Source organism: Mirounga angustirostris, unplaced genomic scaffold, assembly GCF_029215605.1.
Source record: "Mirounga angustirostris isolate CCGP_5_RB_7025 unplaced genomic scaffold, mMirAng1.0.hap1 SCAF_4, whole genome shotgun sequence".
Classification (NCBI taxonomy): Eukaryota; Metazoa; Chordata; class Mammalia; order Carnivora; family Phocidae; genus Mirounga; species Mirounga angustirostris.
This window is the reverse complement of record NW_026991712.1, coordinates 36,592,799-36,610,723: the sequence shown is the minus strand read 5'-3', so window position 1 is coordinate 36,610,723 and position 17,925 is coordinate 36,592,799. Positions and strand designations below refer to the sequence as shown.

At 39.2% G+C, this 17,925-nt stretch overlaps 1 protein-coding gene across 12 annotated transcripts in view; it reads right to left on the bottom strand.

Moving 5' to 3' along the window:
- Nucleotides 1–17,925, bottom strand: part of RGS22 (regulator of G protein signaling 22) — a 125,757-nt gene that overhangs the window by 97,335 nt on the left and 10,497 nt on the right. For all 12 annotated transcript variants that reach the window (XR_010410576.1, XM_064588075.1, XM_064588069.1 and 9 more), the window contains exon 3: nucleotides 12,222–12,284. Coding sequence is in view for 10 of the 12 variants with exons in the window: in XM_064588075.1 (XP_064444145.1) it covers nucleotides 12,222–12,284 (63 nt within the window). In the remaining 2 variants the exon portion in view is untranslated. The remainder of the gene's footprint in view (nucleotides 1–12,221; nucleotides 12,285–17,925) is intronic.

Genomic DNA, 17,925 nt, shown 5'->3' with positions numbered 1-17,925 from the left:
TTGGAATTCTCTTGACTACAGATAAGGGAACCCATTGAATCCTTCCTTTCCAATGTACTTATGCCAAGAAATAAGGATGTATTACAGCAGGAATTCCCTTTCCATAAACATCTTATCCCTGTGCTTCTTTGGAACTGGAAAGAAATACACACCTGGTCTCTATGAAGCAATGTTATTCTCTAAGGAGGGGGTGGATTACTAGGGAAGAATGAGTAAAGGAAGAAGAAATAACACTCCCGTTATCTCTTTCATCCCCAGGAGCCATGAAAGCTAAAGTCCCCCTTGCCCAAAAGGATAAAATTAAGTACAATGTGTTCTTCATTTAAGACTATTTCAACACCACTCCTCTCACTGTGAAAAAAAAGAGAGAGAGAGAGAGTGAAAGACAATAACATTTCTGAGCTTTTCTCAGTAATTACTAAATGCTGCCAACTTTTATTTAAAGTCAGTCAGTTAATATACAACAGTCAGGAGTCTTGAGTTTGAATGTCAGCTTGCCAATAAGTAGCTCTGTGACTTTCAGTAAATCGTTAAACATGTGTGGGGCCTCCATCTCCTTAACAAGTAAATATTGGATTGGCTGTCTGTGTCTTTTCACATTTTGCCCTCCAAATCTAGAATCAGGTTCCTTTTTCAGAGTATGAACTTATTTTAGAATACCTTTCTTGAACTACGTACTCATGTAGATTCATTTATGTATTTTTAGCCAGGTGGTAGAAGACATCAAGCCCTTCCCCTTGGATCAATAACTGTCCTAGGGAGAGCATCAATTCTTTCAAATTTTACTAAGAGATTGCTAGATATACTATAGTTAAAATTTAATAAATGGCAGGATGTCATAAAATGGGTGTTAGAAATATATATATATGTGCATATATATAAATACCCATATATGTGTATATATATACATACATATTCTTCTAATGTCAGATAACATCACATCTCTAAAGTCTGAGTGTCTCCCCTTCTAAGGAGTTTAAAGTGCATGGACAATAGGGTTCAATATGAACGGCAGTCTACAGGCCCAAAGTCCTCAGGGCTAAGATTTCCCCCTCAAAAATGACAAGTATAGCTCAATGGACAAGTATCAACAATTACCAGTAAATTATGTATAAGGTTTCTTCAATAAACATATTTAATTGCATCTGTCTTTCAAACATGAGATTCACACAGGCATCGCTTACCTGAATGTCAAATATTATCTGTGAATTATACTATCACTAGACTAAACAGATAAATGAGTCTGCTGATATCAGAGACAAGATTCAACTGGTAAGAGAAAGGAACTGAATTAAATGTGGTAAATAATAGACATAAAATATTAACTGGGGAGAGGGAAATGGTACAGTCGACGGCAAAAGACCATCTGGAAAAGATTTCTTCTAGTTCTGAGCATCCATGGAACAAGAGGGCAGGTTTGGTCTTTATTTGTTCTCCTTTCTTTTTCTGCCTCTTACCCTCACACCTGGTAGACAGGGGAACACAAAGCTGTGATAATCCAAAGCAAAGAATGCCAATAGATAGTTCTATGAACAAATAAAATATTTCCTGCTATTCATTTTAAAAAAAATGCTCCATCCAGCAAAAAAAAAAAAAATAGAGGGACTATGACACTCTAAGCCCCTCAGTAGCCAATGTTACTCACTAATAAATAGTTACTGTACAGTTGGTAGAAATAATAGAAGTGACAAGAACTACTGTTTTTTGGAACATCTACCTAATGTGCCAGGCATGTGACAGACACTTCAAATGCTCTATCTTGAATCCTTCCACATTCCTGAGATCAGTCTTTATAGAAAGTAGACACCCAGGATGGTTACATGATGGGCCATGGATTCAGAGCTATGAAGTGCTAGATCAGGGCTACTGAAATAGGTCTATCTGGTCCCAAAGAATGCATTTCCCCTTCTTTACCATCATATTGCCTTACATCTGATAAAACTAGCATGCACTCACCACCTTCTCTAGGCCAGGCACTGTGCTATGCAATAACCCTATACAGTTAGTGGAACTGGGGTTCAAATCAAGGTGTTTTACTAGTAAAGACACAGAGAATTGAAACAGCATGGTGTATGTGGGTCATTTTAAACAGTTCCATGCAGTTAGAATCTAACTAGACGAGTTCACAGTTGAAACAGTTTAAGGAACAGAGGAAAGACTTGAGGTAGCTGAGGTAGGTAGGACAAGATCATGGAAGGCTGTGCATGCCATTTTAAGAAGCATAGGCTTATCTTGATCCTGTGGGAAACAGTGTGGGATGGGAATATTCCAAATTGGAGAGTAAGTAACATAATCTGATTTGGGTTTTTAGGAAGACTCTCCAGGTAGCAGTCTGGAGTGTTGTTTGCGGGCTCTGGAGTTGGTGAGGTACTGAGCTCCCATCCCACAAGCTGTTGCGATCGGAGCCAGGTTCGGTGTGGTAATTATTCACTCTCCTGGATGGGTTACTGTCCCATCCAGGGACACACACACAGGCTAGGGCAGGCTTTAAGGCAGGTGGTCAGCAAATTTTCATTTTCAACTCACAAACCAACTCACACACCAAACTGCAGCTGAAAAAGGTTAAGCGATCTCTTCGTGGATTTACAAGTCCCCTAGTGAGCTCACTATAGAACTCTGGGCTCATGACAACCACCCGCCTTAAACCCAGGGCTGACACATAATTTCAGTAGGCGTCGGTAGATGCTGTGGATTAGCTCACTCAGGATCTGTTCCAACCTCCTGAAATGCAGAATCTGGACAACTAAAAACTCTATCACCCAGGTCCCTTGCAAGTCCAGTTTCACGTGTGATTTAGGTTCTGCTAGTCATGTGCACAAAATACTGAAATTCTGAAGCAAGTCAAGTGGGGAAAGAGGCAAGGTCTGTTCATTCAGAGGAAGGAAAGCTCAAGGACATAAACAAGTGAAAGTGAGGAGAGAAACTGGACAAAAAGAAGTACTTTATCGAAAATAAAAGACAACGGAAGGAAAGCTATAATTAATTGTGTTCATGATTAAATGACATGAAATGACCCCAAGTATTTTTTTAAAAAGAAATGTAGCTATATGTAATATATTTACAATTTTTAAACTTAAGACTTTATCTCAGTGGAATTGAAATGTGATAGGGTCTTTGCCACAGGGAAATAGTGTTTTCCTGCTTTAAAAGCCATGATTTCCAATGGATCTCTGCAGGTCCTTAACAATGCCATGATTCTAAGTTTATAAAAGGGGCAAATAACGGATTCAAAGCTTTGCCCCATTCACTTATTTCAGCAAAAACAAAACTTTTGAAGGCCCAAGTGTCAATTAATGTCCCAAGCAAAGAGGATACAAGCTGAATAAAACATTGTTTCTGCCCTTGCAGGAACAATACATGGTCATTCATTTTTCTCTATGATGAAGAGAGTCAACAAAATCCCGAAATAATTTGAATTAGTGTAACATGCAAGCGCTAAAGGGGAAATCTGTCCACAGAGACCATGGTACTAATACTATTTTACCTAGTTTAGTTATTGTACTTTAAAAGGGATTTGGCTAAACTAGGATCTATCCAGGAAAGGATAAACAGAATTATTAAATGGAAGCAATGTTGAGTAAAATTACTTTGCTTTTCTGGGATTTTTTTTTTTTATCATAAAAGGGTTAATTAAACAATCCCAAGGTGCCTTCCATGTTTGATACTCCATTGGTCCATGATTGTCTCTCAGGAAAAAAAGAGCCTATATCTTCTTTTTTCTTAAAGATTTTATTTTATTTATTTGAGAGAGAGAGAGATAGAGAGAGCACAAGCAGGAGTGGCAGACACAGGGAGAGGGAGAAGCTGGTTCCCCCCTGAGCAGGGAACCCGATGCCGGGCTAGGTCCCAGGACCCCGGGACCATGGCCTGAGCCGAAGGCAGACACTTAATCGACTGAGCCACCCAGGTGCCCTGAGTCTATATCTTCTGCTTTCTAATAAGATCACCCAATTCCACTGTTCCTTTGTTATTTTACTCATTCATTCAATAAGTATTTATTAAATCCTTATTAAATGAGATAGCATGATAGATGATACACTGCTACATTGAGTGAGCCAATCCAGAGCATTCTCCACAAAGCCCCAAATGAAATGAATGAGACGTAGATCTGACCTCAGGTTATGCTGATCCAACAAGAGAAGGAAGATATGTAAGTACACAGAGACAGCAAAGACTCATCCCACAAGGCAATGAGCCCTACAGTGGGCACATAAGGTGAAATCATATTTAGTCAAAATTATCCTTTGAAATCCTTGAGAAGACCCATAAAGTATAATGTCCTACCTCTCAAGAAGCTGCTCACAGTTTTTCCTCTGGTGTTGAAATGGGTCATAGATTTTTCAGTTAGGAACCAGATAAAATGGTGGGCTTGTGTTTAAAGCTCATGTTATATAGAGAGATGCATGTTTAACACTAGAATCCCCCTCAGCATGATCAGTTGACTACACTAGGAGAGGCAAGCAGGAAGAGACCCCTGAGGGAACAGCAGGTTCTCATCTTCCATCTCCCACCCTCATCAGGATGCTCATGGACTGCTATATGTGTGTTTATGAATTAGTACAACAGACAAAATCATCTTCACTCTTTAAATCACCCTCACTCTCTCTGCAGAGCGCAAATAATTCATTTTGAGTAATAACACATGTATATTGATGAACTGCAAGCAGTTTGACATTGCTGAAGCTTACTATTCAAGAGGGGAGTAACAGGATATAATCCTAGAGGGAAAGGCAGAGGATGAGTTCATCAAGGACTTTCTATTTTTTTTTTTTTAAAGATTTTTATTTATTTATCTGACAGACATAGCGAGAGAGAGAGCACAAGCAGGGGGTGTGGGAGAGCGAGAAGCAGGCTTCCTGCCGAGCAGGGAGTCCCATGTGGGGCTCGATCCCAGGACCCCAGGACCATGACCCGAGCCGAAGGCAGACGCCCAACAACTGAGCCACCCAGGTGCCCCAAGGACTTTCTATTTTATGCATAACTCTCAACTTAATTCTCTCCAATCCCCGGTTCTCAGAGTGTGGTGCCTAGACCAGCAACATCGGCATCACCTTGGACCCTGCTAGAAATGGAATTCTCAGGCCCCTCCCTATAATCCAAAACTCTGAGAGTGGGGCTTGGCTTTCTGTGTTAACAAGTCCTCAGGTGACTCGGATGCATGTCAAGTTTGAGAATCACTGCTTTAGGATGATGGGGAGCGAGTGAAGTTTGCAGCTGGGGAGAGACAGAATCCCAGTCAAAACAAACTTCAACGCCCACCTCTGTCCCCTACTTCATGTAGACTTTGCTGTGTATTCATGTAAGTGGAGGGACTGGCCATCTATGTTCTGTACACAGAAGAAAGAACCCTGGTCTTTATTATGCAAAGTCCTACTTTAAAAAAAAAATCTCTCTCACACATCAAATCCTTTGTTTTCACCGTTTCTCAGCCTATCCACAAAACTCCTACAGTTGGTTTAGCATGTGACAATAAAACACATGGAAGGTGGGGGAGAGAGAAATGAACGATGTGGGAAGTCAGTCCTTTTCCCAAAAAAGCTGAATAGGCTGATTTAGAGAACGTTCAGCTTTTAATCATATGACAGGAAAAATCTTCAGTTTGAGCCTCAAACCCAATCCTCCGCAAGCTGTTGCAGGCTGCTCTTTCCCTTACTTAATTTTCTTATTTCAAGGGTATCATTTTCCAAATGTTCTAAAACGAATTGACCTGAAGGTGGTGAAAGCTAACTTTGTAGTACCAGTCATCCATGTGCGAAAAATATTTTCACAGAAAAAGCAAGTGCACAAAAATATTTTTACCACAATAAATTGCTGGTTCCACATTTCTTTGAGGAGAGGAAAAAAAAAACAACAACAAACCTGTGAATAATTAGTGATGTTGCTTAAACTGCCAGCAGAGCACCACTGAAACTTACCGGGTGCCAAATTATTTAGCTGAACAGTATTTAAATTAAAAACTAATGACTAGGTTAATTTAATACATGTTCATCTCTGCTCCAACTCCGTCTCTACTAATTGAGCTCTGAAGCTGTATTTTAAACATGCATCCATCCTAGTCAGCGAATGAAAAACATGTGACTACTTGAATATAAGAAGTCAGTTACCAATGACTTCTTTCAATCTAAGTTTTTATTGTCATTTTAGATGTTTAACCATAAGCTGTTTACTGGACACATTCACCAACAGGATGGAAGGAATAGTGTGCTACATAAAATGCATAGAAAATATCCTTAGTTGGGCGCCTGGGTGGCTCAGATGGTTGAGCGTCTGCCTTCGGCTCAGGTCACGGTCCCAGGGTCCTGGGATCGAGTCCTGCATTGGGCTCCCTGCTCCTTGGGAGCCTGCTTCTCCCTCTGCTTCTCTCTCTCTCTCTCTCATGAATAGATGGATAAAATCTTAAAAAAAAAAAAAAAGAAAGAAAATATCCTTAGTTAATAAAAGGAGTCACATTAGGTAATTTGAGTGCTTTATGTTTGAGCTACAAGGCTTATCAAAACACCCAGAGGTATAAACGCTGAACTAAGCAGTACCACCTAGGCTCCATCAACATCTTTAAAAATCAATCTCTGAGATTTAAATTTTGGCAGCGGAAGACCCGAGCCCTGCATCCCCCTTCATGCCACAGATTCCCCAAATCTCTCCTCTCTTTTTTCTCTCTCCTTCTGCTTACCCAACAATCCATCCAACATATAAATCCTTCATAAAGCTGCAAGAAATTATAATAGTTTACAGATTAAAGAAAAAAAGTGTGGAGAATCAGTCCCCAAAAAAGAAGTTATGTAAAATTCCAAAGGCACATAGCTAAGCATGGTCTGGCAAACACATGACATACCTATCCTTGCAAGGAGGGTATTGAACAGGCCACCCCTTCAGCTTCTGCAAACCATAAATGTCACAAACATTCTAAACCACCCACAGAGGACCAACCTAAATCTGTATGTGGGCTCATCTACTCAATCCCACAACAGTCACTGAGCATAAAACACACAAAACAAAACCAAAAGGAAAAAAAATATATTTTCACACTATAGCACAGAAGAAAACTTAATAAGCAAACACTTATCCATAAACAGTTGACAGAAAAAAAAAAAAAAAAAAACCTCCCAGACACCAAATGAAAACAATATCTGAATATGAACCTGGCACAAGAACAAACAGAATGATGTTATGAAGCTAGGATTTGGAAAGTGCCATAATCATTTATAATAGCAGCAACTGTCCTGGATTCCCCTCATCAAAATAACATGGAGGCAGGCTACCAGCCATCAATTTCTGGATCTTACAATGTGTCCCATGGGTGTAATGGGGTAATGGAAAGAAGGAGGGTGGGAGCCAGAAAGCCTGATTCCTAGGCCCTTTTCTGTCACAATCCAGTTCTGGGACCTTCGGCATGTCACTACAGATGTGGAAGAAGACTCAGAAGTCTCAGAAATCTAGATGACCGACTAAAGGGACTTCCAGATTGAGAATATTAGAATTGATATCTATACTCTCTGTCTATCTCAGGCTTAGATTGTTGGGGTTTTGGGGTGGAGATGGTAGAGGAGGTGAGGCAGAAGATTAGAAGGTTTATTTATTTTTTTTAAAAAAGTCTTACGTGGAAGATGTAGAAATAAAAAACAGAATCATCCTCAAGAAGCTTTGAGAGATACAGAAGAAAGGGACCTATCCTTGACCCCAGGAAATTTACAATGTAGCTCCTGAGATAAAAATAAACAGAGATTAATCAAATTTTCTTGAGCTAGAAAAGTCTGATCTCCCACCTGATACATATATCCCCATAAAACATTCTTTTTTTTTTTTAAAGATTTTTTTTATTTATTTATTTGAGAGAGAATGAGATAGAGAAAGAGAGCATGAGGGGGGGAGGGCCGGAGGGAGAAGCAGACTCCCCGCCGAGCAGGGAGCCCGATGCGGGACTCAATCCCGGGACTCCAGGATCATGACCTGAGCCGAAGGCAGTCGCTTAACCAACTGAGCCACCCAGGCGCCCCCCATAAAACATTCTATCCGAATATCTCCAATCACAGGACGTTTACTCCTGTGAACCATGCTAGCCCTATTGTTCTGTTCTACTGTTAGCACACTTCAATCTTCCTTCTAGGAAAAAATCAATTTCCTCATAGACGCTGGCCCTGGTTCTGCCTTCTAGCTTCATAGAACATGTTAGCCCCTCTTCCTCAATCAGTTTTGAAATATTTGGAAAAAGCTGGTCCATTCCAACCCTCTCAGCCGTTCCCCAACCAGACTCAACACCCACACTTCTTTCAACCCTCCCTCATCTGATGTGCTTTCAAGGGTGTTCATTGGCTAAGACTCCCCAAGTCTGCTTTGCCAGAGCAACTCTTAACCTGGGGCACCAAGAATGGAACACAATATTCCAACTGTGGTCTGATAACTCAGTACGATTCAAAAAAATATTGACTGAGTACCTTCTGTACGCCAGACTAATATTTTTCTTGATTTTAACCATACTTCTGTTAACGCACCCTAAAAACACATTAGGTTTGTTTTAGACCATTTCAGATTACCACAATAAAAACGAAACCAGATTCTGTTACTCAAACTATCAGTTTATTCCTCTGCTGTCAGTTCTATCATCATTACAGGGTAGTAGGAGTTATTGAGTCATGTGGACCTGGGTGGACCCTGTCACTTACTAGCTGAGTGACCTTAAGCTGGAAAAACACTAGTTCACTTGCAATGTTTTATCCAAGAACCTGATAAAAATAATGTGAAAAGTCAAAGCCAATGACAGATTTGTGTGGCACAGAAGAGTATTCTCTAGATTGACAATGATCCACCAGTCTAATTAAGGAGTGACTGCCCCTCGTGTTTCAGGAATGGAAGATAAGATGGTCTAGTTGGTGAAGGATAAAGAGAAACGCTAATTCTGTGCCAGGCACTTAAGCATTACCTCCTTTCATTACGACTTTATAAGATAGTTACACTGTTTTCACAGAGACGGAAACCAAAGAACTCAGTAATTAAAGAATGTGTCTAAGATCACATGGGTAGTAAGCTGAGAAGCTAGGCTCAAGCACAGTTCTGCCTCATTCCTGTTCTAACCATTACGCTGGGGAATGAGTGCAGGAAGAACAGGTGTGGTCAGGTAGTGGGGGAAGAAGGAGGGGGCTTGGGTGAGGCAGGAAAGATCGTGCAGGTGACAGAAGCAGTATGGAGCTAGAGGTGAAACTAGGAAGGTGAGGTGAAGACCGGATTGTAAAAGATCTTGAACTCCATACTAAGGAATGTGGACTTAAATCGTAGGCTATTAAGAGTCAACCCCTACTGGCTATATTTAGAGAACCCGTTCAAATATTTGAAAACTAATTTCACAGATAATGATAAGGGGTTTGGAGACAAATAAAGCAGCATGTAAATAAAGTGGAGCATGTATAATTTTTTTAAAGATTTTATTTATTTATTTGAGAGAGAGAGAATGAGAGAGAGCACATGAGAGTGAGGAGGGTCAGAGGGAGAAGCAGACCCCCCGCCGAGCAGGGAGCCCGATGCGGGACTCGATCCCGGGACTCCAGGATCATGACCTGAGCCGAAGGCAGTCGCTTAACCAACTGAGCCACCCAGGCACCCCTGGAGCATGTCTAATTTTAGCCAGGGTTGGGAGGGAAGATTTCCTGAACGGAAGTGACTTAAATCAGAGAGAAGGTGGTACAAGTATCTCAGGGACGAGCACCCCAGCCTGGAGGGCCCTGAGTATGCTTGGCATATTCATGGTTGAGAAACAGGAAGAGGGCCAGTTAGGCTGGGAAAGAATTAACAAGGGGAAGAGGCGTAGGAAATAAAGATCAGGGGATGAGATGACAAAAGCCAGATCATACAGGAATCTGGATTTTATTCTTAATGTAAGGAGAAACCACTTTTGAGGGCTTTGAGCAGGAAGTAACATGGTTCCATTTATCTGTATTATTATTGTGGCTGTTATTGTTATTAGTATGCTTTACTGAAACCATAACACATTAAATTTACGGTTCCCTAAAATGCCAGTCCATAACGCTCCAAAAAAGAGAGGTCAGTTTGGCACACTTATTCTCAGCAAACCCATACTGGCTTCTAATTCTTGGTCAAGTGCTTATAAACCAAACATTACTAATCTGTTCTAGAATCTTGCCCAGAACTTGGTTTGAGAATCCATCATTCTTTCTGCCTGGATCCCCAAATTCTTTTTTGGAAACCTGTGACCATATTTCCCCTTCTTCCATCTTATGGCGTGAAGCATGGGTAGTTAATAGGTAGATTGCATGGTACCATATGCAGATGCAAAGGAATGAGAGATGGTGTGGGGGCGGGGGGGCAGTGGAGAATGAAAAGCAGAAGGATTTGCACAGACAGAAGGGGAAAGTGGCCCTGGTGGGCTGCATGGCACATATGAAAGGGTGAAACTGCAGGGGTCTGCTGGGGTGGGTTGACACTCTGTCATCTCATCTAAACCCTGAAAGGAATCACGCAAAAATGGTAACATTGTTCCTGACTGGATGGCAGGACTGTGGCTGAATTTTTCTTACATTTAAGGTAAATTTTCTCTAGTATTGTTATATCAGTTCTATAATTTAAAATAGATTTTAAAAAAAAGGTAGGTAGGGGAATTTATGTTCTGGAGCAAGTAAAAGTCAAGATAATCGCAAATCTTGAGACGATGAAATATAAATCTTGAGAAGTTGAAATCAGACCCAATATAGAGATTTTTCTCTTTAAAATGTCACAAAATTGGGAGGAAGAATGCACAATGCAGAGCCTAGAGGAAAGACTACATAATCTGGAAGAGCAAAATTCTGACAGTTTTGTGATACTGCTGAGGTTTTTATATTATATAACTGGATGATGAAAGTTGAAAAATCAGACCAAACAAGAACCCATCAGGTATCCTATAATATCACTCAGTCCTACTGCTGGAAAGAGAGAGGTGTTTGGTGTCTCAACCTAACCCCCATAATGGTTCCAAAGGCCTTGCTAGGCCAAAAGGAAGAGAGAACACAAATTCTTTTGGAAAAAGGAAAATAAGACAAAAAAACAAACAGGCATGCATAGATACATACATACATACAAAAACTAATCTAGGCAAGAAAGTGCACCTACGACTTTCCCTTCAAAAGACATTTTCAGTGGCTAGGCTTTAAGAGGCTTAACATATTATGGCCCACTCCTTTAAAATTACTCATGGGGTGCCTGAGTGGCTTAGTCAGTTGAGCGTCCGACTCTTGATTTCAGCTCAGGTTGTGATCTCAGGGTCCTGGAGTCCAGCCCCGCATCTGGCTTCATGCTCAGCAGGGAGTCTGCTTCAGGATTCTCTCTCTCCCTCTCTCCCTCTGCCCCCTACCCCCCGCTCTCACACTTTTCTCTCTCTCTCTTAAGTAAATGAATAAATCTTTAAAAATAAATAAAACAAAATAACATAACTTGTGAATTTTTTATATTCCAAAATTTCCCTGGTAAATATGTTAATGAAAAACGTTTTCTGCATATTCATAACAAATAATGAAAACCTTTTCTTATCTTTCTTTTTCCTGACATTCCCGATTAACTTTATTTACTAAGCAATGTTTTTATGCACTTCCATTTCACTTTTCCCAACCCCCTTGGTAACTAGTCTATCAGTCATTGCTCCCTAACACTAAAAATCTATTATTTGGCAACCACCTATGTCTTATTTACTAGTGATATAAAATTCTAGTTGACTTAAACACAAGTTCCACTTTAGTATCTGCCTGAGGCGGTGCCAATAATTGCCTGAAGCAAGAAATATAATGGGGCACCTGGGTGGCTCAGTTGGTTAAGCGACTGCCTTCGGCTCAGGTCATGATCCTGGAGTCCCGGGATCGAGTCCCGCATCGGGCTCCCTGCTCGGCAGGGAGTCTGCTTCTCCCTCTGACCCTCCTCCCTCTCATGCTCTCTCTATCTCATTCTCTCTCTCAAATAAATAAAATCTTTAAAAAAAAAAAAAAAGAAAAATTCCACCTTTCTTATCCATCCATTCATTCATTCATTTTTATTGTGGTACAACTGACTCAGCTATCTTCAATAATTCCTAAATATGATTCAAACTCAAATGATTAAGTCCATAAAAAGATATAAACTTTACCTAAATGCTTTAATTAATAGTTTTTAAAAATATCCCTGATAAATTTGTCTTGCAAGATAATCCAGTGATTACAATATTTTGCTTTGATAATAAATTCCATAGAACATAATAATACACTCACTGGAAGGCTTAGGAATTCATTAAAGTAGTCCACAAGGAAATCATCTGTTGCCAAAGAATCTTCCTGCAAAAACATAAAACACAATATTATGCTTATACTAAGATGTTTTAAAACATGCCAATATTATTCTCTAATTTTGCTTATCAATACATTATAAGGTAGATCTTCAGATCTTTTTCAGTCTGTCAACATCAAATCCTTGCTATAAACAGAACACAGTGCTACAATCTCTGGAAGGAAGAAATAACAAAATAGAACGGAGCATACTCTTAGAAGATTTCGCTAGCATGCCTAACTGGAAAACAGAACACATGAAAAATACAGCACAGTACTTAAACGAAATGTGGTACAAACCATCACACGTGGTAAATTTCCCACAGACTTATTTTCATACATTTATGTATATATTATTTATATTTATATTATACATATTTTATAAAAATAATGGCAGAATCAATAAAGATAGAACCAGTGTTTGGAGTTAAAATGAAATTCAGAATGCATATTTTTAAAATTGCCCCATGGAAGTGATAAACTAAGGAAAGAAAATATTCTACTGCTTCCTCCTCAGAATGAGACAGCTTTAGTAATTTGAGTCCTGCTTAACTTTTGCATGAAGAAACTTTGACAATGCATATGTTCTAAGCATAAATACTGTATATATTTTTTCCATAACTATCTCATCCACCAACATAGTTGCTTTTAAAATTGGCAAAATTGGAAAACCACTGCCAAGAACAAATTCTCTCTTCCAAATAAAACACCTTATTTTATTAGCAATTGTTTCCATTGTGTCAAAAGCACATCATGGCATATTCTGTTATATATAACATGTGTTTATTTTGTTTTTCATAATTATATTTCCACTTTGCAAATCTAACATGAAAGTTGACAATATGTCACAATGCTATTATTTCCATATGGCTGATTATTTTCTTCTTATATTGGTCAATTTAAAAATTTTGTTGAGTATAGTGTTGCAGTAAAAGGAAGATACTGCAGCATATTAACTTGGAAAATACATTTTTCAGGGTAATTTCTTTAAGTATCTGTAGTGCAATTGGAATAGAGTGATAAACAACCACACAGGATGTCTATCAAGGAACTTACTGAAAATCTATGAGCTTTTAAAACAACAACAAACTAAGAATTTAGTTTACTAAAAATCTCAGTTGATTAGAACAACAAACAACTTAGGATCTCATAAATCTTCTGCATTCATAGTACTGCCTCAGTAATATAGTCTCAAAGAATATATTCTGACTCACAAAGATCTAATAAAGCAGAACAAAGCAGGTAACATTTGGTGAAGGCTCTCTACAGCTAACAAGCTCTCAAATTTTACCTTTCAAAATGACTTTAATTTTCTGGACTTTATTTAGTGAACTACCTACTTTCTGCTAACTCTTAGGAGAAATCAATTGAATTCAATAAATATTTTTAGGCGCTCCCAGATGGAAGAAGGCACTGCGCTACAATAAGGGTGGCCAGACTTTGCACTACTGGGCTCCTGATAAAAAATCCTCAGATGGGAAGTGTGAGTATTTTTAATTAATAACAGTGGTAGAGTACAGTCCCTTGTTAATTTTTCTAAAATAGCACTGTATTTTTAAATTTCACCTCTAAAAGAGAATGTATATTTCACAGAGTCAGATGGACCTACATATGCTTAGAATTTGGCCGGCCACATAGCCAGAAACTTCTAGATAATCCTCAAATTCATATATTCATTTCCTGATGCCTCACCCTTCTCAGAGACTATAACTCAGTGATTTCTAAACTCTCTGTGATGAAGTAACTGTTTTGTTGTGTTTTTTCCCTAGTCCCTAAGTTTCAGACAAATAACTTGTAAAATACAGTAAGAATGAATTAACTAGGAAATGAAATAAAAGATATACATAATACAAAAGGCCAATTGTTTTTTACTAAATTCAATAGATACAAGCATACTGTCAAACCACCATAAAGTTTCTAAGCGTTTTCTCTCGATTTCTGAACTCATCTCAGCAAGGACTAAGACTCTCAGGCAGCTCTGATCCACAAACCTTCATCAAGCAGCAGTGCCCCGACACCCTGGTGAGCAGTTTGCTTTCAGTAACCTCAGGTCTCCCTGAAACCAAGCCACCCTGTAGGGCATTTCCTTGGCATTCAGTCACACCATCGGGTTTCCATTAACAACTACAGAAACTCAAAGTATTCAAAAACATCAAAATCTGGATTTCTCTTCTGAAGTTGTATCTTACTTTCTCCCCATCTGAAATATCAGCACTTCTGCTGCTATTAGGGAGGTTCTACAATAGAAATAAGCATGAGGGGCGCCTGGGTGGCTCAGTTGGTTGAGCGTCTGCCTTCAGTTCAGGTCATGATCTCAGGGTCCTGGTATCGAGACCCATGTTGGGCTCCCTGCTCAGCGGGGAGTCTGCTTCTCCCTCTGCCCCCCACCCCCGCTTGTTCTTGTTCTCTCTCTCTCTCTCAAATAAATAAATAAAATCTTTAAAGAAAAAAGCATGGTCTCCAAGTGCCATTTGCTCTGTCCTCCTGTTGCACTTTAACGGGAAGGCCTGCACTTCTCTAAACAAATGAGCATTAATTACCTTCCCACTGAAGTTTCTGGTCCAATGTACTCAGACATCTTGTCATAATGAGAATCTTATTCAACCCTTGACTTATTATTTATTTCTCCTTATTTGTTAAGGATCTTAATAAAACCTTTATTCTCAAAACCCTTTATTTAAAAAAAATTTTTTTTAAGCCCTGGATCTGAAGAAGCAGCTCAGTTACTCTAGTAAGTCTCCACAATCTAGTCACATGGCCGTATTAAAATGAACTAAGTCGCCATATTTGGGATTAATATATTCCAAATAACCAATAAACTGGTGATGGTTACTAATGGTACAATGAAGAAGAACACTGAGTTACAATCAATTCCTCCATTACATCATTTCATGGACCCGACTGCAAAATTTGCAACACAGATTCTCTGCTGAATGATGCAAGAGAAGGCAGAGCATTTTTTTCAGAATTAAATACACACTTGAAACCTGTTTTTTTATGTACTACAGGTGTGCCATCTGTGAAAGTGAAGTCAGCTTTTCCGTTTTTAGTCCAAACTTCTCAAGTTTCTTCCTTAAAGAGGGTTAAGCAAAATAGTTTCTATGTGCTGGCTAATTATGGTGGACAAATTTTTTTTGCTTAAAATTTTGTTTTGCTGCACCCTCAAATCAGATAAACTGCAATTAGTTCACCACTCTAAAAGTTGCAAGATATACAGAGAAGACCTTGTAAACAAGAAGGATGAAATAAGATAAAGACAGACATAAACCATAGTCCAAGAAAGAATATGATACATACCAAAAGAAAATTACAATATTAAATGTTTCCTCTCAAAGGAAGGAAACATACTATCTGGTAGGAGGAATCAGAAGAGACTCAAGTGGGAAAATGGCATTTGAAATAACTTCAAATTCTCTAATTAGAAATACCTATATGAGAGGCAATAATGCAGAATACAGAGAGAAATGCATGAGCAAAGAAAGGTGGAAAGTAAAACATAGTAAAGGTGATCACAGTTAGCTAAGCAGAAGTAGAAAAATAATCCAAGTTTCCAACTTCCTTTCAAGCCATTCACACACAAAGCCATTCATCTAATTTCCAATGCAGAATCCTGTACTGATACACTTTAGATTAAGAATGCTCTCATCAGGGGGGCACCTGGGTGGCTCAGACAGTTAAGTGTCTGCCTTCAGCTCAGGTCATGATCCCGGGGTCCTGGGAATGAGCCCCACATGGGCTCCCTGCTCAGCGGGAAGCCTGCTTCTCCCTCTCCCTCTGCCTCTGCCTGCCGCTCTCCCTGCTTGTGCTCTCTCTCTCTCTCTGTCAAATAAAAAATAAATAAATAAATAAAATTTTAAAAAAAGAATGCTCTCATCAGGGATGCCTGGGTGGCTCAGTCGGTGAAGCATCTGCCTTCAGCTCAGGTCATGATCCGAGGGTCCTGGGATCAAGTCTCACATCGGGTTCCTTGCTCAGTGGGGAGCCTGCTTCTCCCTCTGCCTGCTCTGCCTGCCACTCCCCCTGCTTGTGCTCTCTCTGTCTCCTTGACAAATAAATAAATAAAATCTTAAAAAAAAAAAAAAGAATGCTCTCATTAATCAGTGAATAGGACAGACCATATTTCCAAAATTACACCTACCAGGATGCACCTATTTTTGCTGTTTCTTCCTAAAGTACACATAGTCTTTCTTCTCTCCTTTCTAAACAAGCCAATCACTAGACCAGAGCTTTCCACCAGGATGCAATAAAACAGTGGTGTACAGACAATAGACTTTAATGGGTCAAGACAAAGTGGACATCTTCAGCCTTCAAGGCAACCAGGCACAGCCAGGGATGGCTGGAGCTTCCAGGATTGTGATGTCTGGTTGTGAGCAACCTGGTTTGGGACTCCTTGTGTCCATCTCCCTCCCCTGGAGAAGGCGATTGACGAGTTACATCCCACACCTACCGCTCCTCTGTAAGACACTGAGCATAGCCAAGGAGTTGCCTGCTTGGGAAGCCTGCTTCCCCCTCTCCCACAGATTTATTAGCTATCTGTAGAGCATATCACCCTCCCATGAAGCTGCCAGAAGAGACTGTTTGAGATGTCCAAGAAAACCATGCACAGCCAAAGGTGCTGACAGCTTGGAGGAAGGGGGGAAGGGAGATCCTGGAAGGCTACAGATAATGGCCTCAAATCTCTGCCTTCACATATATCAGATATTTCTGTCCACTGGTAACTGATGTTTGCCTGTGGTAGTATCCAAGCTAGATACAAGGTGATCACTCAAAAACTATATGCATATACTGCAACATAGTTTCATCATTATTTAGAAATATTTGATATGAAACATTTTATTGATTTCTAAATCAATTTGTTTACCCTCAGAAATTTTGACATTTGTCATGAGAAGAAGAACTATTAAATTTTAATTTCAACTCTTGCAATTTTGAATGGTTACAAAAAACTGTCTAAAAATTTTTAACTCTTTTTGGGTGAACAGTTTCCTACCTACAGAGACTATTCAAGAATTTTAAGAGATCACCATTAAAAAAATCTAGATTAGTAACTGCATACAGGCATTTCAACCATAAAACTTGATATTAAAAAATGTTACCTACATCCAAAAAAGGAAATTAAGAAAATAATTTGATTTACAAAGAAATTTGCTGCAAAGTAGTAAGAGAAGACATAAATACATGGAAAACATACCATGTTTATGAATTGGAAGACAATATTGTTAAGATGACAATACCACCCAAAGCAATCTACAGATTTAGTACCAAAATCCCCATAACATTAATTATAACAGATCTCCACCAAAATCCCAATAACATTATTTTTTGCAGAAATAGAAAAACTCATCCTAAAACTCATATGGAATTTCAAGGGACCGCAAATAGCCAAAACCATCTTGAAAAAGAACAAATTTGGAGAACTCACATATCCTGATTTCAATACTTACTACAAAACTACAGTAATCAAAACAGTGTGGCATAAAAAACAGAGATAGAGACCACTGGAATAGAGTCCATAAATAAACCCTCTCATACATGGTCAAATGGTTTTCAACAAGGGTGCTAAGACCATTCAGTGAGGAAAGGACACTATTTATCAACAAATGGTGCTAGAAAACTGAATATCCACATGCAAAAGAATGAAGTTGGACCC